This window comes from Pelecanus crispus, chromosome 1 (genome assembly GCF_030463565.1).
Source record: "Pelecanus crispus isolate bPelCri1 chromosome 1, bPelCri1.pri, whole genome shotgun sequence".
Classification (NCBI taxonomy): domain Eukaryota; kingdom Metazoa; phylum Chordata; class Aves; order Pelecaniformes; family Pelecanidae; genus Pelecanus; species Pelecanus crispus.
In genome coordinates, this window is record NC_134643.1 from 202,029,777 (window position 1) to 202,057,197 (window position 27,421).

Below are 27,421 nucleotides of genomic sequence, written 5' to 3' on the forward strand. Positions count from 1 at the left end.
TACTGTAACAGATCTGTAGGGCTCCATACAATAAAAGGGTACTATATTCAGGTTACGTATCGAGCAGATGAAGTAAGATGATGTGTAGATGCTTTCACTTTCTTATAAACAGGTGAGAAGACAGTCCTCAGCACAGTACAATAAAGTGAGGCAGAATTTCATAAAGCAGCATCTTAAGTATTTCAGAGACAATTATTGAAAGAACAGATAATTATTCTCGATGTCCTACATATTATTTGTCACAACTGTATCTAAAAGAACTAATTATTAATATTTAGTTGTATCATTTAAACACTAAAGAGTACAGAAGAAATAAAGAGTTATGATATGTTAGGTACAGAGTTATGATATTATGAACTATGAGCTCCTTAGGGTTGGGATGGATTGCCCGCATGCTTTACAGAATTTCAACTACCACAAACACTAGTGGAATAAAAGAATTATATTCATGATGAGTGACATAATCCTTGAGTGACACAGAGGTGGATAGGGACAGATGACAATGGGTATCTGTCACGCTGGCAGCATTTATAGAGGAAGGTCCTAAGGAGGATACCTCTTTGCGGGTGCAGGGGGGGAAGAACAGCATTTTCAATATATACTTGCATGAAGTTATTAAAATAAAGTTTTCTTCTTTTCAATTTATCTGGGCATACACATACTGAGTGGATAGTCAGAACAGAGCAAGGCATTTTGCCTTTCCTCTTTTCCATGAAATTACTTGTTCCTTATAGTAACTCCTGTCTGTGCGCTGTAAATAAACAAGGGTCTGAAGGCCCTGTGTATGCCAAACTATTCATGAGGACTTCAAATGTAAAAAGTGTGTAATGCTAATGTGTCTCATTATAGATGAGAACAAAGGAACCATTTGTCATGTGATGCAGCTGGCATTTTAGTTCATGTGAAACAGAAAATTCTACATTACAGCTGTGGGATAAAACTGCTTGGTATTATTATAGCCTACATTAATCTTCCTAGTTATTACAGCCCAGTCCTCAAAAACCAAAAAACCTTCTACTTCCTTTTCTTCCAAGTCTGTCCTTAGCATATTTCTTATGCAATGCCTAGAGAAAGTGGAGCCTAGATTAAAGCTAATTGGACAGCAGTGCCACTATACATGCTCGTTGGTCAGGCTTTGCAAAAAAAACCTTGCATTATTCCTGCCCTTTCAGAGTCTTCCTAACCACCTGCTTGGCTGTTATCACCAGCCCTGCTTTGAAACAGGTCTATATTTTAACATCTTTGAGCTTCTAATGAAATGGAAGTAATAAATACACTAGTATCAACCACATCACTGCTTTAATTTTTTTTTCCCACGATGAAATAAAACCTACCTAATAAAAGGTAAAAGTTACAGGCAGGATAAATGAATATGCTTATAGTCCTAATACTATAATAAGAAAATTCTGCTCTTGAGTTCAGTATTCAGAGAGATCCTGAAGTTAGACAAGCTCAGTAAAAGAAGATGCTTGCAAGAGAAAAGCATAATGCAAGTTTACCAACAGCTAAATTAACCATTAACCACTGTCAATGCCTGTAGCTCACTATGTTTTATCAATGTCTACAGCTGTGTGTAAGTACTGCTAAATGCTGTATTTAAACATTAGCCTGATCAGTATGCACAGGATGAATTATTACCCTGAGTGATAATCAACAGTCCTAAAAAGGAAACTATTTTCTGCTTTTTTTCCTTACAGTGTTAAGATACGTAAACACATTTTATCATTTGAACTGGCAAAAATGTTTCCCTGGCTTCCTCATTCTAGCTTCATTTTAAGGTCACCACTGCTTGAAATAAAAATCAGCAGTAATAAAATACCAAATTGCGTTTGTAAGTGAAGCAATGCAAAGAAGATTTACAATATAAACTGATAAAAATGTAAATATAAATGCAATCAGCTGTGAAAAAGGTCTGCAGGAAAAATTCTTAACATTCATTAAGAGAACAATTATTTACAGAAAAGAAGCAGGAAATTATTAAAGGCTATCAAGAAGAAATTATTTACATTTCATTTATGTGAATTAAATTTTATAAACTGAAAAATCCCTTTTAATTAATTCTGCCGTCAAATACCTTTAATTTGGATTAATATAACTTGACAATCTGGGTACAGTAGTTTAATCATTAAAAATTAGCCATACCATTGTGAACGTAATGTAATTACTGAAATGTTTGTTGTATTTCAGAGACCCTAAAAATGTGGAAAAATTGACCTGAAATTCCAAATAAAATATTCTCCAAAGTAAAAAAAAATCACATCTGGAAACAAAAGGTTTCCATTCTAACTTCTTAAAAGACTTAGCAGCGGATAGTTGACATTAGATTCATGCCTAGAAAACATATTAACTGTGGAGTCCGTTTTTTATGGTGATCGCTGCCAGATCCAGTAACCAAAATGTCAAATCATACTTGGTTGACAGCCAAGGCAGCAGGAGGAGTAGGTGACACTGCCCTCTGCTTTCTCTGCTGCTAGAATCTTGTTATCCCAGTCAAGATTTCATGGGGCTGCAGGAGGTGGTGGGTGGCGTGCCCTTCAGTGCTGCCCTAAGAAATAGCAAAAATTTTTTGTGCCTTGCTAGCATCTGCAACTCACAGCAGGACACAAACCTGGTTTTCCACCATAGTTGTCAGAAAACTGTAATTTACAATTGGGCTCTGTGTACGTCACAAAAGAGATGGATATATCAAAGAGGCATATGGAACCCAAAGAAACTCAGAGAAAAAATCATAAAAACATCAGTAATGGTAATGAGAAAGGATAAGCAGGCAAAATGTGTGTATGAAAAGAAATATCTAGCTAAAATATACATCAGTAAGTCTTTAATTTAATCCCATAGTAACTTCAGAGCTTGAATCTGAGCTAGACAGTGATAAAAGAGAGGAAAAAGCAATTATATTATAAACAGATCATTTTAGCTTCTCTAAAAGATATCTTAAGTATTCATCACTTATTATAAAATTAAACTGTCATATCTTGTAATTACTTAGAGAATTCAAACTAGAAACATCTCAGTGTTAGAGCACTTTGCAAGCTTGATTTTCTTTGAAGTACCTTTGAGTTTAATTAGAACAGAATCTTCAAAGAGCTCACCATTTGACTACCTATTGTGAAAAAAGGCCAAAGGGTGGCTCTGCACCACCAGTTTATCATCTTTGTCTTGCAAAACCCTGGGACTTCCTGGTCACAATTATAGTCAGTAGAGTAGCAATGTGGGAAAGAAGCTAAACATCCAACAGCTATGCCACAAAAACGGTGGACTTGAATTCTTAGTCATTATTCCAGAATTATTGCCATTTTCCCTTGTCACTTCTTTCATTGCAACCTAATTATTTCAAGATCATCTTGACTGAATGTCTACAAAAACCTGCTTACACACTTGTCACAGTCACCCTCAAATAGCAGCATGCCATGACTTGTAAGTCCTATTAGTATTAATAAAATGTGAGTATGACATTGAATTATTGTTAATGTCTGAAGGTTAGACCCCTGTAAGAAACACGTTCTGAAAATGCTGACAAGAAGAAGGTGACATTCCAGTCTCTTGTCATATTTTTACATTATATGTTGAATTTACCAAATAAAATTTCACTGAAGATAAGATCAGCATTCAGATATTCATAGTTTCACAAAGTGACAAAAATAATATATCAATGCACAACAACCCAAAATCATCTTAACACAGGGTGAAATGGCAATGAATCAGGGTCACTGGTTCATATCTATGTCTGAAATATTACATGAAAATGCAGAGGTTAGTGTTTAAGAGTAACAGAGGTGCTGTAAGGAAATTATATTCTCAGTCCTGGTCTTTTTGTAGTTTCCCAGTCTTGTCAAGTAATTTCACAACACATTTTGTCTTAAAATTTTAAAGATGTTCATTGTGTGTCACATGAAGACTGGATGGTAATAAATTGCTGCTGGCATTTTTTTTTGAAGGACCTACACTATGACTGTCAGTTTATTCTATCTTTTGCGATTTGGAGGGGACTCATGAAAGAAGAAGAAAATGGATCTTCATCAAAATATTCCTTCCTGCGAGCTTTTTTTGTGTTATTTCCAAATTATGTAAGATATTTCTGTCATTTTGCATCTACCTAATGTTTCAGAGGAAAGTCTGGAAAAACTTTACAAGCATCAAATGCTTCTGAATCTATAACAAGACATAAAGCAAAACAGATGCCATCAGAATCAAGACAATCTTAATTTCACTGTTCAGAATATCCAGACCTGAAAATTGGGAACTGAACTAAGTATTCCATACTGTGCTTTATAACAAAAATGTCACAAGATTTTATAAAAATTCCTCTACAGCTCAGAAATACAGGTTCCTGGTTATTTTCATATTTTTATTTTTACCTTGTGTCCTGGTTTCAGCTGGGATAGAGTTAATTTTCTTCCTAGTAGCTGCCACAGTGCTGTGTTTTGGATTTAGTAGGAGAAGAATGTTGATAACACACTGATGTTTTAGTTGTTGCTAAGTACTGCTTATGCTAGTCAAGGACTTTTCAGCTTCCCATGCTCTGCCAGGTGCACAAGAAACTGGGAGGGGGCACAGCCAGAATAGTTGATCCAAACGGACTGAAGGGCTATTCCATACCATATGATGTCATGCTCAGTATAGAAACTGGGGGGGGTTGGCTGGGGAGCAGCAATTGCTGAACTAAAATATAGGTTATAGAACTATTCTTCCCTAATCAAAATAACAAGAATGCATATAAACTGTAGTCTCAAGTTAAAACAGTAGAAGCCCAGAAGTCCAGTTACATAAGACAATTTGCAACAGATGTACTTGTATGTTAAATTTGCCTAAAATGTAAATAATGACGGAACTCTCACTGACTGGGCAAGACCTTGTAATGTAGCTCCTTTTTCAAATGCTGCATACTTTTTCATATCTGGAAAATAGGTCCTATAGTACTTTGTGAGATTATGAAACCTACTGCTGTCAGAACTAAAGTAAGAACCAGCAGTGCTATTCATTTTCATGTTTTAGCTGAAAACCAGTAATGTTCAGAAATACTGTTTTTATCATATTTCAGCATTTTCTAATCTATTTTGACTCAATGACCACTCTCCCAGCTGTGAAATCTATGCTGGCTGACACCCCTTCTGCCTCTCAATCACGTTAACACATGCCCATATTGCAAACAGAAATAAAATATTCATCCCTTTTCATGTCACCCCTTTGGCATATCTTGCATACCTCTGTCCTCTCCCACGACGTTCTAATTGCATAGTAGCGTGTCTTACAGTTTGGGAAACACTATCAAACTCCAACGCAGATTACAAGCAAAATATTCTGCATTGCATGGCAAGCAAGCCTGATATAAAAATAAATTCAAAGTAAATTACATATATACTTAAGAGTTTCTTTTTACTCACAAGAGGTTCTGCCATGATGATGCGAATCTTGCGTTCAGCTTGAGTAGTAAAGTTAACAAACAAGCTCTTCAGGACATATTCGCCTGGTTTACTGTCTGGGTCAACGTTGATAGGCAACATGGCTGGAGGTCCTTTTTCTCTCTGTGTACCAGAAACAGGTGGGACAGGTGGCTTGATATATCCGTTACCAACTGGAGAAGCTAAAATGTAGAAAAGGCACATTTACTTGTGGGTAATTCAACACGTCTTAACTTTTCCAGTGGCCCACTATACTGTCAAAGCAAAACTGGAGAGTAGTTGATAATCAAAGAAATACATAATATATAAATACAATTTCCACAGTAGAGTTATAGGTAAAATTTACATAATCTAGACTGAAAGAAGAAATAAAAGATGAAATGTTATGTATCAAATATTGAGTAGTGTTTACTATGCAGTGCACAATCAATCCTCTTTTTTTGCGTGGTAAGACTTGCTGACACCAAACTGTTTGAATAACATCCTCATTTCTTACTCTTTATCTTGTAGTGCAGATCTGTAACTCAGTTGTCAAATAACAAGTTTATTCTTTATTGCTATTCAAACTGACCTATCCTTGCAAAAGTCAGGAGTCTGATCTTTTGACTAAAGTGAGTTGTAAAGGGACTAATGTTCCTCTCATTTATTCCATGGCCAAAAAATGTTCATTATGAATTAAGTTTTTCTGAAAGTACCAAACTCTACAGTCCCATTTGGCACTTGTGAGATCACATCTGGAGTACTGTGTCCAATTTGGGGCTCCCACATACAAGAATGACATTGCTATTCTGGAGCAAGGCCAAGGGAGGACCACGAAGATGGTCAGGGGCTTACATGCTTGCTGCATGAGTACAGGCTGAGAGTGCTGGACTAGCTCAACCTTAAGAAGAGAAGGCTAAAGGGAGATCTTCTTGCAGTCTAGAGCTACCTAATGGGGTATAGCAAAGAGGGAGCCAGACTATTCTTTGAACACGATGACATGTGGGAAATTCCAATTAGATATATGGAAAAAATTTCCACTGCGAGGGGGTGATCAAACACTGGTACAGGTTGTCCACAGATATAGCAGGATATCTCTTGGAGATACTCAAAACTTGATTGGACAAGGCCCTGAGAAACCTTCTCTAGTTGGTGAGCAGAGGTTGGACTAATCATCCTCCAGAGATCTCTTGCAATCTAAATTACCCCATGATTCTGTGAATTCCCTATAACCAATATGAAGTTATTATGTACTAGGCTTAGCTCTACTTACTGTTTTTCTGGGAAACTGAAGAAAAAATAAATTGAAGTACTATGAACGAAAACCTCATTAATTCAAATATTACCATTCTATGCATAAAAGTTCCAAAACAAAATCGTCAGGCTTAGCTCTTATTGGCAATAAAAGTCATGTCTGGTGTTCAGGCAGGTCCTGGTAGCACCCTCTGTTAGCTTTGCCAGGGACTTTAAAAGTAGCAAATTAAGTAACACTGGGAAGACCAGACATTAGCCACTCTGAATGCAATACAAGTGTCGTAACACCTGTGAGCATTGCTGGTGACTGGAACAGAGGTGCTTTAATGCAATACAAACTGTGGAAAATATTGTGAACTAATATCATTATAGCATTTCCCCATAGCATTGCATTCCAGAGTGTTACATTGTATGTTGCATCCAAGTTGCAAAGAAAGAAAGAAAGAAGAATGAACTACAATGACGGATACTGCAGATCAAATGCCTTTAGCCTTTACTTTTGAGGAACAGAATTGCAACTCCTACTGAAAGTAACTGTCAACTATTAATTACATGAGACTGTTTTAAGAATAAATGTGATTTTAGATCTTTCCTGAATACTTCAATACTTCTTTGCTGTAAAAAACTGAAAAAACTAAATCCCAAAGACTACATTGTAGTTTGAGAGTATTCACAATGTGGCAGAATCAGACCCCAAATTCATGCATTGAAAAATAAAAAAGATAGATTGGAGAAAAGAGAACATATTTTCCTTTAGAAAAATCAAAGTTTAGAAGTCCACTGTATGACTATAATGCAAGATAGAAATGCTTTTGTTCATGTAGCTATTATTCTGCAAGTGCAACACATCCATACTTTACTTTGAAGATAACTCTGCTGATTGATAAGGTATGCCATCACTCTTTAGCACAGCAGCACCGCTTCTTCCACTCCAATAGATGTTTCCTGCTAGATTTGTTTCCTGCAATGTTTCACTTGATTTTTGAGGGCAAAAGCATAATCATGGAGTTTGTTGGCATTGACTCTTTGCATAAAACCAAGCGTATTGAACAGTTTTACATTTATATTATACAAAACTGTTTCTAAAAACACACTGTTGTTCTGAATAATGATCTACTTCAAATTAATGAAAAAAGAGTCGCCAGAGAAGAGTGTAAGTGCTACTGCTCTCCTGTCATCACCTAGGCTCTCCTAAAGTTTAAGCATGAAGACAGTGGGATGCAAAGGATCAGATGCAAATACATATGGACTATTGAATACACTAGGTAATGGAAATTTCTCCACAAATAGCTTTAGGAAGGAGTCAGACAATATTTTTACAATCACTAATATATTTGCCAAATGCGTGGTTCTGACTGGCTCACAACTATCCATGAAATCAGTTTGATCGCAAAGTGCTCATTTGGGAAAAATGTTTTTTTGTGAGCAGTGAAACCAGTTTTCTTAAGGATTTGTGTCCTTTGTGCAGTAAAAGCCCTGCCCTCCCCCAGTCATCACCCCAAGGTCCCCCCATCCGTTCCCAAGCTCCCTCCTGAGCTCTGCACCCAGGGCTGGGCAGGCAGGCTGCCTGCCAGCCAGCCTTTGCCAAGCTAAACACACCCGGGCTGGGCCGCCCGCCTCCGTCTGGCCGGCACAGTCATCCCAGGCTCTCTCTTGAAGGAATCTGTAGGAATACAACCAAATGCAAGCTTGCCTTCTGTTCCTCAGGCAGTTTTGGTTTAAATTGGCTACAAGTTCAAAATTGACTACGAAGGGACATGCAGGAGGGATGGAAGGAAGGCAGTGTGTGAGATCATGCACGCCTCACATCCTTACGAAATTAAGTTTAAGAAATTCTAGTCAAACTACCTGGGAGCTGCCACCCTTATCTTCAATCATTGTGGCATTCAGCCAGGATTTTGAGACTGGATTTTAAATCCACATAGTCGTCGTTAGTAGGAAGCGTTTTAACAACGATGCTGTTAGGTTTGTGACACAGGCTGATCTAATTTTTTTTTTCCAGACATCTAACTGAAAAATCAATTATTTGCACACTGCAATAGAGAAGTGCAATTATTTGTCAGATTTGTCAGTGCACCAAGAACTTTTATTCCAGCTCTTCTCTGAAATATAGGACTGTACAGCCTTTCCCCCAAAGGAAAGGAAAAGGATATCCTGGGGGTTAACATCTATCATTGCTACAGCAATTACAGCAGTTATAGAAATGACTGACATATGACACTGATTGAGTTCAAATTTTTAAAAGATCACTTTGTAGCTGCTAACTCTACATAAGCATCTTCAGTGTGGAAGTTAACATTGCCAACAGCATGAGATTTCTGAGTTGATCATGAATTGGTCATGAACTATTATATAGAAGTTTGGCTTTCTAATGCATCTTTACAGTTCCATTATCTCAAGCATTTGCATATGCTTGGTATTTGCATTGCAAAAATCTGGCCCAGTGACTAGGCTATCACTGACATTTATCCTGATGATGTATGAGCTTTAGCAGAATATAGTTCTTTTTCCTAGACTGAGAGCTCTACAAAGCTCATTAAAAAATGTTGCCTCTGAGACATGTAACCGGAAATCAAGGACCCAAAATTTAAGAAACAGCTGCATCCATGATTGGTCCCTTTATGTTGACACATTATAATGTGGGCCTTAAAAATAGCAATAAAAAGGATGCGTCCATTTTTGCCATCTATACCAATGAAACACTGCCCCATTAAATAAAAAGCATAATTTTTACCTGAGAAATCACCACATTGAGTTTGTATGGGTTTATGCAGAAGATTATCTGCTGGGGGAGGGTTGGAAGAAGGGGTTATACTCAATTCTAAATATTGATTTCATTGGCAAATTAAGTTTTTACTATCTGATTTCAAAATAATAATGTTCTACGAAGAGAAGTACCAGAATGGACCACTGAAACATTCAGTTTGAACTCCTAACATATTGTAGGGTACTGGTCACCACACAAGTACTGCATTAAACTAAACCCTTCACCTAGAGAAAAGGAGCTCATTCCCAAGGAGAATGAATGCACATGCAGGAGACCATGGTAACCCTGATGCCCGAAGGCCCCGCAATAGCAGGGAATCTGTAGGTCAAGTTTAGAAAGTTGTATACATATTTAAAGCTCCTATCCTAGGAAAATCTGTAAAAAAGATTGTCTGTGCTTGATCAACTGTAAGATGTCTGTACCATTTTGGGGTGAAATTCTGTCTGAGGGCTACTTCTCTCAAACAACCCATTTTCTTGTTTCCAAGATATGTTCCCTATTTTTCTACTGTATCTGCAATAAGCTGTATTTCAAATGACACTCTTTTCCTACAGAATATTTTAATTTAGTTCAGGCTATAACCCTAAGATATTCTCAGTGTTATGTATTTTTAGAAAATTAAAAACAAGGAGTAAATATGGAAGTAGCAATGCAATATCACATATGGTTGTCACCATAACCATATGCTATTGCCACAGAGAGGATTGCTGAACAAAAATCACTGTGGTTTTTTTTCCTATATTGATCATTTCCCTGATCAGAGAAATAGTTGTAAAAAAGCACAGTAGTTTCAACACACACGGTCACTAAGCTAATAATGGAGATAAGTACAAAATTAAATTATCGTAAGAGACACTCTGCTATGATTTACACTACAGGTATTTTTCTTAAAACTCTGAGATGAAGCAAAACAATCACATGATCAAAACGCACAAGCCAAGAGTCTGTGCTACACTGCATACGACTTCAGCCAAACACACTGAATTTTCAGGGTCTTTAAGCAGAAGAGAGAGAGATTGCGTTTTTAGTTAGCTGTGTCAAATACACTTCAGCAACAGCAAACAAACTAGTAACACAAACCAAAATATGCATTTGCAGTATTTTCATACCTACCGAGCCCCTTTATAAAGCTGATCACACTGGATTTTCTCCAACATGCTACTGTAATATCCATGAGCCTGTGAATACCTGAAATGTTCCACTCCTTCAGTTGGAAAAGTTAGAATCCTTTTCTAATGAAAATTGAAAAGTAAAATAGTTGTTTCATAATCCTGTTTCAAACTTCACTATAAATTTTTCAGCATTGAGGCAGACATTTCTTTCAGTTTTTTCGTTTTGTTTTTTAATAGCCAAGTGCTGAAGACCTACAGTGTGTGAGCTAGAGCAGGCCTCCTCCAGATCAGATCAGCCTTTCCATAACCAAAGGGGTAATTTTTAGCTTCAGCATATGATGATGACCACTCACGGAGTGGCTGCATGTCTATATTTATCCACAAGCACATACTATGCTGACAGATTAGTGAAACTACTTCAGGCACTCCAAGAACATGAGACAGGATAATGGAGTTCGACATAAACAGACCATGCATATCAAACACATGTATTATTATACAATGCAAGCTGAAAGCAATTAGTATAGAAATGCAAAGCACAGAGACAACACGGGATGGGTTTTGTTTTGTAACTGAGGTCTTTTGGCCAGCAGTACGTACAGTTTAAATTCCTTGCGATAAAACCAACGCAGTATCTCTTCTCTTCCCATGCCAAGAGTCAGTAAGAAACCACATATCCTTAAGGATAATTATACATCTGCTGAAATAACTCTTAAGAAAATTTGCTTTGTTTTAAAACTGCAATTATAATATTAAAAAGAAAACACATTATTAAACAAAGCGTGAAGAATTTAATTTACAAGGATATGGTACATGTGCCAAGGTTACCAAAAGGTTGCTTTTTCACCCTTTGAAGGAGAACATTCCCAATTAGTTTGAGCTTGATAGACAAAGAGAATAAAATTCAAAGGAAACCTTTGCTGAAAGAAACAAACTAAAAGCCTAGCAGTTCCATTTTTATCTTGGTGAAAGAAACTGTAGGATTCCCAAGGAAAATGTTATTCCAGCATATTAGAAAGATGCAGTAGTAGCACTATTTTAATGTAAGCATTATTTTCATAGTTATTTGTATGTGGCAACAAAAAAATAACCATAAAGGCATAAAGTTAACCAATAAAACATAGTATTAATGACTTGCAATATACATGATAGGAAATAAATTTATTTAAAGCACAGGACTTTATGATGAGCCATTGATACTACTAATACCTGATCTTTTTGCTTCTGATCCTCTCTTAGGAGGATTTACACTCAAAAATTAAAGCCCAGGAAGAATTCAGTGCACATCTGAGTCCCACATCCAGACTATTTGGAAAGTAAAAGTGTAAGTTATGGTGGTACCAGTGCTGGCCTTCCTCTTCACAGGGAATCAATTCCATGCAATATGAATATTGGCCTACATGTTTTGTTTACCTTTTAATTTACTTTTATTAAAAGAGTTGATAAAACAGGGAGTAAATATACTCCTCCCCTCTTCTCAACTGCATGCTTACCTAAATATAATTTAAACTCAATATTAAAATAAATGTAAGAAAACCTGATTGTATGGCCTGTAGCAATTTCTAAGGTCCATATAAAAGCTGCTCTATGTATCTGCCATAAGCAATAGCATTGCAGACATAGCTTTCCTCCTCTAATGCTGGAAACCATTTACACTTCCAGCTGTAGTGAAGGCTGGCATGCATTCTCCTAGGGATGGAGAGATCTGTAATTACCGTTTGCATATGTATGTCCCAGGCAGAGAGTATCAACTGTGGAGCTTTGATACTACACTTAACTGAATGTACTGCTGCAAAGCTTCCTCTATTTTAATAAAAAATTTTAAATAAGCAGTAAACAAAACATGTAGGCAAATATTCATATTGCATGAAATTGACTCCCTGTGAAGGCTCATTTGCAGGTGAGGGAATCCTTTGCAGTGAAAAACTCACTCATCGACAGCAGTATGTAGACTCAGACAGTAGAACAGGCACGTACAGACAACAAGAACGTATGAGAGAATCTATATTGCAAAAAGCTCAAACATGTTTTCCCTCTTAGTAGAACAAAGTTGTCTCCAAAACTACACATAATAGAAATCTCAGTGAACTTGTATTTTAAAACTCCAGACTCTGAAAACTCCGTCTAAAACTCGGTTCAAGCAACTACTGGGAGAAGACACGTTCTGTGCAGCTGTCTTCACACAAGAACATGACATAAAACTATCCCAACTCATCAGGTCTTTCAAAAGCCTATTTAATCCAAATACAGGATTCTTCAGGAAGAGTTACTTTGGTTGAGCAATTAGATAGATGGTCTGCAATGTAACAAAGATAAAACCCAACAATTCCATGCAAAACAAAAGTCTGGGCATAGCATCTATATTCCTGTGCCAGAGGAAACACTATCTAGTCTAGAAGATAAAATGGAAGAGGCTGTGAGGTCAGCAGGGAAAAGTATAGAAGAAGTTCAAGATTCTGGAGCAAACGGCTCATTCTGAAAACAAGTCTGAAGGGAATAACAGATTTGGGAGGATTTCCAAAAAGGTGGTGAGAGATGACCTAAACTCTTCCAAATGGAAATTCTCAAACTACTTGATTATGTTGAAACTGTAAGGGAGAAATGTATAAATTTCAGATTCCTCTGTTTCTTTAAAGCGGCATGCCTCAGGAGAGTCATTTGTGTAAAATGGCATGGGGGAAGAGAAAGGAAGGAGATATCTTCAATGATAAAGGCATTCCAAGACTTCGTCACAGATTTAACTGAGATAAAACCAACATTTTATATTATTTCTGTCTGAAGATTTAGCGAAAAAATGCAGTTGCCAGGTTTAGGTATATTTATTCCACTCTTTTCAGAATACTTGTTGAACTATAGAAGACAGTTCCAACCCCTGTAGACTTGGTTGGGCAATCCTCCAAAGTTTCTACTCCTTTTACCGCAAGAGTGTAAATTCTATGTGAACACAAGGAACAGCAAAGCCAGAAAACAGGAAACTAACCAGTGCATCCACTAAGAAGTGGCAGAGTTGCCAATAAAGTGTAAGCTTTGACCAACCCAACTACTCTAGCCAAGAAAAGGGAGGCTTGAACTTCGTGTGTGTGTGTGCATGTGCACACACATGCCATGCTTCAATTTATTTTCAGTATCTTCAGGGGTGTTACAAAACAGCAGGCCTAAAACAGACCATATGGTATCTTCAGTGAGACTGAACATTTCAGGACTTAAGGCTAACTCCCTGTAGTGAACCCATTCTGTACCCCCTGAATCCAGGGGTGTACAACGATTTGCAGAATGGAGCCTCAGAACAAGTCCCAGATGTGGTAATTTCTTAACAATCAGATCCAGTCCTCTGCAGGATGTAAACAAAATGCAGCATCCATGAAAATTAGTATATGGCCACTCAGCAGGCCTGATGGATGCTAAAATACCACTTGTGGGAGATGCTCTTCTCTGCACATCTACAAAGAGCTCAAATGTTCATTACATTCAGAGATGCTTAAGAAGCAGCCATCTTCTGAGATGAAGCCCATTAGGAAATAACCAGTTTAATACAGATATCTTTGCTCAAGCTCAGGGAAACAGTCAAACAGTCCTTACATGCACTGACAGGTCTTATCTGAGATGGACGTATGTGGTGAAGTGCCTGTTAGCTTTGAAGCTAAGGATCTTGTTCAGCCTAGTACCTTGGAAAGGTTAAAACTGTTGGTTTGGCTTTATTAGCCACTAGCAACCTTCTGGCCCTCATATCCCACCTGCTAGCAGGTAAGTGTTAAGCTTTGTAATCCTCAGATGTGCACTTCTGTGCAAGAGAAGGGCAACTGATATGAGATTGCATAGAGGAAAGCAGTGGGTGGAACACATTGTCTCCTCTTGCGAGAGACCGAGTCTCCATATGCAGGGGATTCAAGAATGATGACTGCCAAAACAAACAAATACACAAACAAACAAAGAGGAAATCCTGTCATATAAGTCCATCCACTTTCTAAAGTCCTTTTCACTGACTTGGCAAAGCTCCTAGTAACTGTGATCCTGTAAGACGTAGCCTTTCCCTCTCTCTTTCTTCTAAGTTGCAGATCAGGGGTTGAGCAGCTTAACAACGTTCCCCAGGTTCTTATCTCAGATCCCTGAAAGACATCTGAGTGAGGCAGGAAAGCAGTTCTCCTTCCTGCTCATTCTCTTTGCTCACCATTTATTTTTCTGCTCCTTTTCCTCTAGATCATTATTTTCTTGTTTACATATACCACCATGCTGAAGATATGTGGGAATCTAGGCATGTAACATAAAGATTTTTAGCTGCACCGATTTTAGAATTTGTTTTGGTTTACTATAAGATTAAAGACTGAAAAAGCTAAATGACGTGGGAAATCTTGTGGATAATTCCAAAACCATTTTCAATTGCCATTTGAGTGCTTCACTTGGGGGTGACTTCTCACTAAAGGAAACATCTGTGTTGCTTCTGATGGGATCCAAATCAAACATAAATACTTCTCAGTTTCTGTGTTTTACACGGTAGTGACATGCTGCCTCTTTGAAGGCTGACTTGAGATTAACAATATACTTTCAAAACCTTGGCATCTGTTCTAGATAACTTCAAAAGTTTTGTTATCTTTGCCAGTTATTCCAAAAGTAAAAACTCCAAGTAAGGGTGGAAAGAGGTATTTAGATCACCATTTTCAGATGAGTAGATTAACTTTTTTTTTAAAACAAAGAAAAGGTTTATTTCTGAAACTATGCCAGAATTTCTTTGGGCTCAAATAGAGCTTAAAAAGCATTTTATTTTAAATAAGACGTTCATACTCTTCTTTTATACTTTTTTATGTACTAGGGGAAAAGCTAGCCTCCACTTTGGTTTTGTTGGATCAGAAAATAGCTTCCTATAAGATTTTTAGACAGATGTTTTGTTGGGTTTGCTTTCCTTTTCAGAGACATGGAGATGAAGATATTCCTGTCGTTTTGTGGTTGATGGGTGTTAGCGGAAGAATCATTTTTAGGGAACCTGGAAAAATGCCGAGGAAGCACAAGGCTATAAAAGAGTCCAAAAGAGAAGGAATAGTTACTTCCAAAAGAGGGATGACCAAACAAGGGAGGATGTGACCAGCATCTTCCTTCCCTAAACTTTTTCTCTTGGAGAAATTATACTTTTCCTTTTCTCCTTAAATGTTTTACAATAAAACTGTCAGAGTCTGGGTAAGATGGAATTTTAAAAAGATAATTAAACTGTTTATTTTTACTACAGAAAAGACATTAAATGCTTGCATCTGACTCCTGTTCCAATTTCAATAGCTACCTCAAATGTTAGAACCGGAATCTTCCCTGAATTTTTTTTGCCTGTTTGTCCACACTTGCTCTTCCAAACCACTGACAAATGTTGGTTCATGTTGTTAAAAACTCCTGTGTTTCACTGGAATGACAACAGCATATTGGTTATGGATGATGTGGTTTCTGTGCAAGGTACACCTGTGAATGAAAACCGAAGCATGCTGTAATGCACTTGTGCAAACATAAGCAGTATTTTATTACTGATGCACAAAAGAAAACAGGCTGTAGCTCACTTCCCTCTGAAATTGCATGGTCTGAACAGTCCTACTGCCCTAACAACTGTTCAATGGCTAAGAGTTGATTTCCTAAAGACTTTTGCTTATTTCATGCCATAATGAATATGATGTCATGTTTAGTTATGTTTCAAAGTGTAGTACTACATTGAAGAAAATTCTTTAAAACTATAGTGGCTTCCTTGACCTCATCTTCTGATGCACCTCATCTACTCTATGGCTGCCTTTCAGGTAAAGGTTCAAATTTAGCCACGTACAAGCCAAATATCAAATTTAATCTAGCCATCTAGGCTCTGAGTAGAGGAAATGAAGACACTGACATTTCTAGGCAATTGATCATATTCTTCTTAGATTCTCAGTTTAAGACAGAATAAATCACTTTCTAGAGGTGCCTATCACTTGTCAGTGATTACTGAAGGAGAACTGACAACAAAAGATACACATCCAAGGTTATATGAGACTCTCTCACTCTTAAGTCTGTAAACTCTTCCAGAGCATCTTGTACGGATTGAACTGCATCGTGGTGCATTTCAGCTGCTGCTGGCTAGGATTCATACCCTTGCTTGCGTGGGTGGAAAATGGCACAATACCAGGAGTAAACCAAGCCACAAGCTGGCACTGTGAACTGGCAAGCTAAATCTTCACAGAACAAGAAGACTTTTACAAAATTTTATGAAGCTTTGTGTGATGAAACCACAGGAGAGATTTCAGTGAATAAAGACTAACATGAGAATAAGTCAGACACCCATTCATGTTTCCTTCTACAGTGGAGCATACAAAGTAACATCTATACAAAGAAAAATGAGAGAAAAAATTTTGCAGCCAAAATCTGGATTAATAATTATCATTACCAATCCCCTACTCTGTGTCTGATTGAATCATTATTGTTATCACTTAATACTGGCTGCAGCAGCACACTCATAACATTGCCTATCTTCTGTATTAAATTAAACGCTATTTGGCCTCTTTGCTTACAGACCATCCAACACACGATGTGTCATCTTTTATTAGCCACACACCATTATGATGCTGTAGTATCTAATAATTCTTTATTAACGTTACACTAACAACTCCTTCTTTGAAGGTGGAGTTCACTTGTTTCTTAGCCACAAATGTAAAGGCAAAAGTAAATGTTTGCTGCTTTGCTAGACTCAGGTTCGAGGACATAAATATTTCTCATGGTGACTCTGAAATATAAAACCAGCAGGGACAAGATAATGACTTTTACCATCCACATGAGCACACTGAAGGTTTTTGAAAGTTTGGCTTGAGTACAGCTGCCTACTGAAAAACTTTCACTTGAACAGACGAATGAAGCACATGGAATTTAGTTGCTGCCCAAGGGACCTTATGCATGACCAGACAGTTGCAAATAGCAAACACAACATGGACAGGACATTGCTCTCATGCTGGTCAGCAGGCCATGACAGAAAACTCCTTCCATATATTGAAATGTCTGAATGTTTTGGAATAAGTGACTGCCAGAAATATGTTATTAAATTTGGAGAGGAATAGGCACCTATAGAGATGAACTCTGCATCAGTTAGTTATGAAAATAAAGAAAGAATCTTAAGGTTAACACTGGATTTTCCAAATAAACAGCTTAAACACTGAGAAAACAGAGTAATTCCTTACAAAAACCGAAGAGCCTAATTACATCTGAAAATAATAAAAAGATTCCTTTCATGGGCTATTCAAAGGAAAATTCAGTATTCCTGAGGGCTGGGACAAAACTAAGGTTGTATCAGGTTTTCTTAAAGTGTCAGCAAGGACAATCCAGGCAACCGCAACACAGTTGGCCTGATATTCATCCACAAATGGCTGCATTTGATTAACAAAGAACCAAAGTATAATAATACAATGCCATAAGCATAGGTTTATGGAAAGTAGATTTTATTAAACTAACCTTATGTTTTTACGAGATTATAAATTTGGTTAACAGCGTTGAAAGCGTAGTCTTATATTTGTTTGGCATTTGGATTGGTATCTTACCAGACTGTAAAATGAGAACCAAAAAATCAGTGTTCATAACAGAAACAGATTAAAAGCTAGGTAACAGATACTTCTCAACATGGGTTAAGGGAGAATCACACCCTAATGAATGTACTTCTACTGGAGGTACAGAGATCAGTTTTTGGTCCTGTACTACTTATCCTTACTGTTAATGACGTAAAAGAAAAACAAAAACATTTCTAACATTTCATTAAACATTTCATAAAGTTTACAGGCAAAACACAAATGAAGAGTGGTAGACAGAAAAAATAGTAAAAAAGTCATTCTACTTTGAATAACATTTTGAAAACTAGATGCAAGCAAAGAATATAGGGGATATTAATTCTAACCCATGGAGAATTGCAGAGCCAGAGACAAAGAACGCATGCCACACGGACAGAATAAGGCTTTCTATTCCTGGGAAGCACTGATTATGAAAAAAGGCCTGAGACCAGGATGACTAATATGTCGAAAACAGGCTGCTGTTCTTGTGACCTGAAGAGCTATGGAGAGCCTTTTCAAGCAGGATAAACATAAGCAAAAGCAGGAAAGCTCTGCTGCTTCACTGCCAGTGTCTCTGCAAACACTGCTGGATGCGCAGTCCTGTTCTGGCACTTGGAAAAGATGTTGATGAACTAGAAGACATTCAGGAAAGGCAACTGTAACTAATGACTGGAAAACTTGCCTTAAAGCTTAGTTTTGTTTGACCATGAGAAAGTGACATAGTCATTTAATCACATCCTGTAATGGCAGGAATTGGCACCTATTGCACCTACAATGGCACCTATTTGCAAAACATATTTACATGGAGCCACTCAACCCAAAATGCCTTTTTAGAGAACACAAGCACTCAGGCACTTCCAAGGTGTGATTCATTACCTCCTAATAGAAGTGTCTAAAGCAGCTCATCTGAACTGTACCCTGAAAGTGCATATTTCTCTCCACTGGCTATCAGGAAAGCCAGGCTTGACTATGTCAGACGTAACATAAACATGGAGGATGCCTGAAAATTAGGTGAGATGACTTCCATGCCTGCTAAGCATGAATATGAGGAACAGAAATTTGCTAACAGACAGCTCTTCATTCAGTAACATCCAATGTCTGGAATTTTAAACTAGACAAATGCATTAAAGATGTTAAATACAAAGAGAAGGAAATTAACCTCCAGAACGCTATTAAGGCTGGTGCTGATTCTTCCATTAGTGGAAATTTTAAATTAAGATTCTTTTTTTTTTAAGATGTGCTTTAGCTCAAACAGAAATTAATTCAGAGAAACCATAAAGCCTGCTTTATGAGGAGAACAGATTGGATGACACAATGGTTTTTCTGGTTGTATAATTTGTGACTAGCTGAATACATTAGTAGAAAACATATTGCTGAGAACAATCTTTCATTGGTAAAAGTACAATACAGATGTTCTAAGAAGGATTCTTCTATCTCTAATCTTGGTAATATCAAGAAGCAGAAGTCTGAATGCCTATCAGTACTTGATTTCTCTTTGCACATCCAGGTACAAACATAACTTGTGTGATCAGAGTATCTTTGTGATATATATAATTTCCTGCCATGATGGTTTGCTTGTCAAACACACTTTGCCAGAAAACAAGCTAATTTTAAGGGTTGTTTTGTAGAATACACCTCAGGGGAACATGAAAGTGGAGGCAGCTTATTGGGATGATTCAATTTTCAGTGAATATTTTAAAGAAAAAGTACATTGCCAGAATAATTCATAAATATGCCCTATAACTAAAAGCGATAATGGCACAAAACAGTGGTTTGCCTTAAGAGAATGCTTGTATAGAAAAGTGAAGCTCTCTGAAGGTGCAGTGATATGCTCCAGGGAAGCCATATTCCACTGTCTGAAAGGATGTCTGAGGAGCACAGAAGAACCATGGCTGAAATGCTATTACTGAAAGTATGTTCACATGCACATGAAGGTGGACTGTCTGGAGAATGTGCAAAAGGCTAAAACCACATCTTAGTGCATGTCACAGATCACCAACAAATGCCTGGTCATCTGCTATGGAACAAAGCTGAATCAATATAAAGATTCAAGGCATGTTCCCTGTATACTAGCACAGTCTGAAATAAAATTCAGTTTCATACTTGAGTGTATAAGAAAGGTTGTGGTAATTTTGTATGCATTACAGAATTATGTATTCTACATATTGAACATAATTTTCTTCATTCATCTCTTATGGTACCTAAGAAGTTCACCAAATCCAGTAAATTGTCCTGCCTCTGTCCCAAAGGGAATTTTGTAAGACGATGTTGAGGCTTGAAGGGGACAGGATTGCTCAGAAGAAAAAAATGTTTCTAGCACGAAGCAAGTAGGCCAGAATTGTTCTGCTAAAAAACCCTGATTCTCACCATAGAAAGAAATTAAAACCAGATTAATACTGATCTAAAAAGTTCATAAATTGTTTTGTAAATAGATATGGAATAAAAAAAAGATCATTCAAAGAGAAGAGGGTAGGCAATGTTTGGCAATGATGTTCCATAAACTGTGGTCTTACCATAAATTGCATTAGTTACAAGCATCAGCTGTTGTTATGGGACATCACTTTGCATCAAACACAATGACAAGCTATATTAGCATAATGGATTATTATTCCCAGATCCATCTGATTAGTACTCCATGGCAACCCAATGATAAGGAACGGCTTTGTCAGTAAGAAAGCATGTACAAAACTACATGAAGCATGAACCTCAAGTACCTGAAATGGTACGTAAGGCTGTTAATAAATTAAGAATTTAAACACCAGCATTGACATTTCTTTCCATATATACATGGAAAGGGGCACTGAAATTTTCAGTATGTTCTCAGCTGACTATCGCCATCGTGGGGACTTGGCATTTCCCAAGACACTTCCACTCAGGGCTCAAGTCAGTTGAGAAGTTTGGTGCTTAAACCTGGCCTGTGGAACAGAAACCAGAAAACTGGCCCAAATGACCAGGTTCCCACTGAGTCAGGCAGCAACTCAGAACAGGATCCGAAACAGCCAATCTGGGCCCGACACCACCTGAGAAACATCCCCACATGGATGTCACATTGTTGGGCCACTTCAGATGTACAAAGCAGAGCAGAGAAGCAGCTCCTCTCCTTTCAATTTGACTGCAACTGCTTTTCCTGTAACAGCTTAACGGCTAGAGAACTCACCTAGAACATGGTAGCTTTGGATTAAATGCTTAATTAAACCTCAGGGCTTTGAACTCTCATCTCCCACCTTCTTGGAGAGCACTCTCATTTTCCGGCTATTGGCCAGAACAGTAAGGATTACTGATGTCCCGCTTGTTCAAGGTTTGTCAAATTTGATGAAAGAATTCAATGTGCTTTGAATTAGAAATGAAATATAACAGCAAGCATGGAGATGCCACTCAGTTAATAAATAAGTGACAATTACTAAAAATTATGTGATAGATTAAATTATAATAAAAAGTGACATTAAACAATGAAGGTATTTGGGCAAGGGAATGTCTACATTGGTAAATTACCTCTTGTTCTTGTCACTGTGTTCTTGTCACTGAAGTGTTAGATACACTTCACTTCCAAATTAGATCCTTCAGATATTTCTACCAGTTTTCTGCCTGAGTCTCAGCCATTCTAAATAATTTGTCATATTTGTCTTCATCCTAGGCTTCTTTTTGAATCCCAGTTTATTGTCCCACAAAGCAGAGCAACAGGTAGGGCAAGAATCAGTCTCCAAAGCACGAATTGTTCCAGATGCCCCTCTCTTCCTAGTAAAGACAACTCTGGTTTGGCATGGTGCATCCTTGGGATATAAGTAAGTAATCTGTGCCACTAAGTAATAGCTGCACGAAAAACATATAGGAACTTAAAATGCTATACAACAGACGTTATACTTTTTATGTACCCCATCCAGACCAATCAGGACCAAGCTACTAATCCAAAATAAATCAGTCTTTCATATGAGATAAAAAGATGTCGAGGTGATGACCAATAAAATGAATGTCCACTTACACCGATTTATTTTCTTCTACCTCATTCTAAACAACAGTAAATGCTGCATTTATAACTGTAATATTTGTTGCATATAATTTTCTTAACATCTTTAAATAAGATAAATGAAAATGTGGAAAGATTACAGTTAATCAGATTATTTTAAAGACCCTACATATGTTAAATATGACCCTCACATATACTAGGCACTTAACCAAAACCACAGGGATGGATGCTCTCTCCTGCAGCTAGACCCAGGCCAGCTGGCCCCTACTCTCTGTTTAGGTGGAGGCACGGTGAAAACCCCAGGATTCCACACTTCGTGCATGGGCCTTTTTCAGTAGATTGTACCTGCTGGGCAGATGAGCGCTTGAGCATCAGATCTGACACATGACAGAGAATGAAACACTCCTGAGGAACTGGAAGGACAGATGAGAAAAATCACTGTTTAAAGAAGCATGATTACCTGGTTCATGTGTTCAGAGAGATGTCAGGTGTGTCTGTGAGGTACACACACTGGCTCATAATGTTTGATTTACGTACTAAAATCTGTATGCCCATGGCCACCTTAGCTACTCAGTAGACACAAGCTATTCTGAGTTACTTTGCCTTGACCAACAGAAGAGCACAGACAAAACGCACCAAATGAGCTATTCCGTGGGAGCTGTCTAACCCTACCATAAATGCAACATAATTCATGAATTAATTTAAAATATATCCTTAAAGATAAAGCTGGATAAGCCTCCTGGAATGCTAAAATCTATAGGGTAACCTTTTATTCAGTATTTCAGAAAAGCTGATGTCATAGAAGTGAGTTACAAGAGATGACATTGCAAACATCAGGCATAAGGACTGATAAAAAGTTTTATTACATGGGGTTTTTTTAAACTTTACATTGTATTTTGATTTTATGATTCTGTAAAAAGAAATCAAAGATCATTTTATTTTCCTCAGAAAAGCATAGTCTAAAAGTTTATGTGGAATATCCTACTACAGTAATTTTAAAATACAGTATGTGGGCTTCTAAAAAACACACATGAAATCAGTCTAACGAATTGCACTGATGTAAACAGTTAAATACTCCCTTGTCTTCAGTGAAAAAGCCTTAGGACAATGCTCAGCTTTCTGAAAATGTTGCTCAATATATCTTACTGAAATTATCAATACAGATATTTATCAGAATTTCATGACACTGTGCTGGTTCTTGTACAGTTTATGGAAAACCATAGCTATCATTTGAATCCATAATGCATATGATGTGTATGATTTAAAACAGAAAAAAGACATTGAAAAAGATTGTCATTGATCACACTGATCATTTGAGTCATAAGAAGTTTAATGACTGAAGATCATTTTCTGTATTAAGTAGCAAGACATAATGTTATATATATTTACACACACACATACATGTAATGGTAATGTATAGATTCAAACCTTGCAGCCAAATGTTTCAAACTCTGCTTCTACAAAGTAGGTAAACATGTCCAACATAATAAATGTAAACTGTATCAACTTGAAATGTCATTTCTGGATTTAATATTATAAAAATGAAAACTTTATAACAAAAAGTCATGCCCTGAGGATATCATAATAACATAAACGTAATCTTTAAAATGCATGACATGTCAGGCAGGCAGGCTTTAGGAGAGTTTACCAATAAGGTTAAATTTGGTATGTAAATGTTTAGGATATGTGCTAGCTGTGCAAGAGGATCTGACTAGTATTATACACCCATTTGTACTTAATTGAGAGAAATGTTTGATTAAGATCAGTGGCAGCAACTTTGGAGAAACTATCATCTCATTACTTGGCAGGGATACCTTTTTGTAACAAGAAAATGACTGCATGAACTAATAACATTGTGGTGAACTAGAAAGAATGCTATTAATATTAGGCAGAAAACCATTCTACGTATCTATTAGTATCATAAGCACACAATAAATTTAAACAAATCTCTAACTTGCCAGTAGTGTCATACTTCCATTTTACTCCTTGAAAGAGTAAATGACAAACTACTGTTTGTCCTCAAAGAAAAACCCCTTACTTGTAATTGCCATTCTCAGCATCTCTGCTCTAATGGACAGACCTCGGGGTTTCCCACTTTGGGCAAAATAGAGCTGGGAATTGGCCCAGGTGCAGCTATGCGTGTGTATGGACCTTCCCTCACAGCAGCTGCAGAAGACAGTCAACCCTATGCCTCTCCCTCCAGTGAAGAGCTGGCCGTTACACTACAGTTTAAAAATGTAACCAGTCTTGTTTTTCATGTTTCAAAAATAAATTTCTGTCTCAAAAGACATTCACAGATTCCAATGGTAAGTACATTTTCAGATTTTTACTCTAAATAACTCATTTCATTTCATTATTCTTTTTTTTCCTCCTTTTTCTTTGCTGATACTTATATACTCTAATTTTCATTATCACAAAGTCGTTAACATGCTATTTACCTTCCTCCAAATCCCTAATGAGGATATAAAATAAAATAAAGCCTAGGGTCCATCCCTGCAGTACCCAATTGCTTAGCTCAATCTAATGTGACAACAAAGCATCAGTAAGGATACTTTATTTACAGTGCCTCATGCCAGTTTTTAACACATTGCTCATAAAACTATTATGCTTGAAAGCATGCTGAGTGACACTCAAATATTCACTAATACCCAGTCACATGGTCTGTTTCTTCATTCACCTGAGAACACTGCCAAAAGCCCCCAGATCAGTCTGACATCCTCTCTTGGGAGATCCCAGGACAGAATAGCTTTTATTATTAGCTTATAGACTACCTGCTGTATTGGAGAAGAAATGCGTTAGGAAGTTATCTGCTACTGTATTACAAGTAATAACAAATAGAATAATAATCTGGTAAGAGTATTTCTTTGTACATCTTTCCACTGTGTGCTGCATTACCTCAATGGACTCAGGCTTTCAGAATCAAAAATGGTAAGCGAGGTAATATAGTGGACATATGATTGATCTGATGCCAAATGAACCAACTGTTGACCCAGTTACCTTAACAGTACACACAAGTCGCTTGCCGCTCTCCTCACCTGATAACATTTACACCTTCCGTCACCTAACACAAGCACTAAGGCAAAGCAAGACGTACATACCCTTTGCTGGTGGGATTTGCTATAAAGCAAGGATGCAGGATGGAAATCAGGACTCCTGCACTGCATTCTGCACTTGGGAGGGGATTTCTCCGTCTCTCACCTCCCCCACCTCCCCAGCTGCTCTCTTCTTACTCCATCTCTACAATCTGGTGTCTCCTCACGGCTGTGTCTTCCCCACTTCAGCCTCCCCATTCCACTCCCAGACTCTCATGCGCTGTTCCCCTTGCCCAGCCAAACATTGCTCATCTCGTCCTTCCAGCCCTTTCACCCCTGTCCCATCCCTCCTCCCATCCCTACCCCTTCACCCACCCTTTCCAGTCCCCCCTTGGCCCCACCTCCTACCAGCCACTCCTCATTTCTACTTCCACTGCCTGGGAAGTATCAATTCCCTTATTACTGATTCCTCCTCCGCAATGCTTCCCCTGCCTCTTCTCCCTTCATTCCTACTGGCTCTTTGCTGGGCTTTTAATCCCAATTCAGTCTCCCCTCCGCCCTCACTTTCTTTGTGCAGTCACTGTAAGGAGCCAGTTGGCTGTAAGGTGTCTGTCCCCCACCAACCCCCAAGATCCTCTTCAAGAGAATTTTTAACACAACCAAATAACTGTGGTTTTGCATTGTCTCATTCTTAGAGATGGCAGAACCATTTCTGCAGAAAATTCCAAAATTCACCTTCAGGGACATTAATCTTAGAAGTGCTTTAGCCCAAACTGCGGAGCTCAGGAAAAATTACTGGCAACAGAAAAGAGGGGCTTTACAGAAAAAGGCAGGCACAGCAACATACACACATCATCATTAACAAATATTCTCTTTTTTTCCTATCTTTTTATAAAATTCCAACCTGTCTATATTAACAATTTAGTTTTAAAAGTTCATTAAAACAATATTCCAATGATTCCAGTAATTTCACTTGCCATAGAAGTCTGCAGCTCCCTGTAACATCCACTTCTACCTGCCCTGTCCCTTACTGCTTGAATATATGACAGACAAATGAGTTAAAACAATCAAAACTTTAAATTTCACTTTGCCGTTGAAAATATTTCCATCTTCTATGACATAAATGTTAAAGATTCACTATAGATAAGCTGAGACTTTGCTTAATTTACTACAAACCCCAATGACTTCTGTATTTCAAAAGCAATACTTTCCAACTTTTGATTCCCAGAGAGGTATTGCTCTTGGATCAAGCAAGCACTCATCCCCGTAAACAATACATACATTGCTCTGCCACATTTTCTTGCCTATGAGTAATAGAACAAAAATCAAAATAACCCCCTGGCTTTGGTTCAGATGGCACACAGATAAAGGGTGTGGTGAGGTTATTTGTTTCAAACATCTGCCTTCAAAGAAAAAGAATTAGAGCTAAGTAATTTTCTCCTTATTTAAGGCATCAGTAGCAACAAATATGCACCCCGTGGAATTTAAAATAATCCAAGGACCTTTCCATTTTAAAATTACTACTTACCGCCAATTAAAAATGTCATTACAAATAATAACTAGCTGAGTCACGATTCACAATGTGTCACTTGGCTACCAAGAATGTGAAGGAAGAAATGTTCTTCCAGTAAAGGAATAGAAGACAGGGTTTCGTTTCCAGCTCTAACACAGTTTTCATGTGTCATCTTGTGTTTCTCAGTTTAGTTTGCCCAGGAATAGCAATAAAGGAATAATACTTCCATCTTTCATATTCATGTAATAATGCTGAAAGAATTTAAGTCTGTAAAGCTTCCAGATGGGAAGCACTGTATGAACATTATTGTAATGTAGATCACTGCAAGCAAGGTATTTGCAGCAGTTTCCCTGCATCTGAACTAATGAATGTCAATTTGCATCTTGTGCATGTATTTTAAAATAAGCAACACTGAGTTTTGTGTGCAATCCTCTCAAAGGTGTGACTGAAGCTTGTCTCACAGCTGGGGTATTTACAAAGGCTGTTGCAGAAAGGATTTTCTTATGTCTAAAAAGACCGGATGCTTACACTGCCACTTTTCATCAGGTAGACGACCCTCTTCACTACCTAACAGCCTCATTTGACAAATTCTGTAGAAACTTAGTTATTTTTAAGAACTCTACCCTTCTCTGAATTGCTCTGAATTTGGTCAACATGGTCAAATAAGGCAGGCAGACTGAATAAGCTTTGCTTCCATTAGAAAGCAGACTAAAATTAATTCCAGTTACAAGGGAATAAATTGCAAAACCTGATGTCAGGTAGCTTAGACTACTTTCAACATGTGGTATGTCTGTAAAACACACAGAACAGACCTGATTCTGAAAATATACAACAATATATTACTGTGAGTATATGCAGAAACCTACTCT

General features: G+C 37.5%; 1 protein-coding gene across 2 annotated transcripts in view; it reads right to left on the bottom strand.

Moving 5' to 3' along the window:
• Positions 1-27,421, bottom strand: part of FRY (FRY microtubule binding protein) — a 173,712-nt gene that overhangs the window by 136,513 nt on the left and 9,778 nt on the right. For both annotated transcript variants that reach the window (XM_075727968.1, XM_075727969.1), the window contains exon 2: positions 5,385-5,584. In XM_075727968.1, the coding sequence (XP_075584083.1) occupies positions 5,385-5,584 (200 nt within the window). The remainder of the gene's footprint in view (positions 1-5,384; positions 5,585-27,421) is intronic.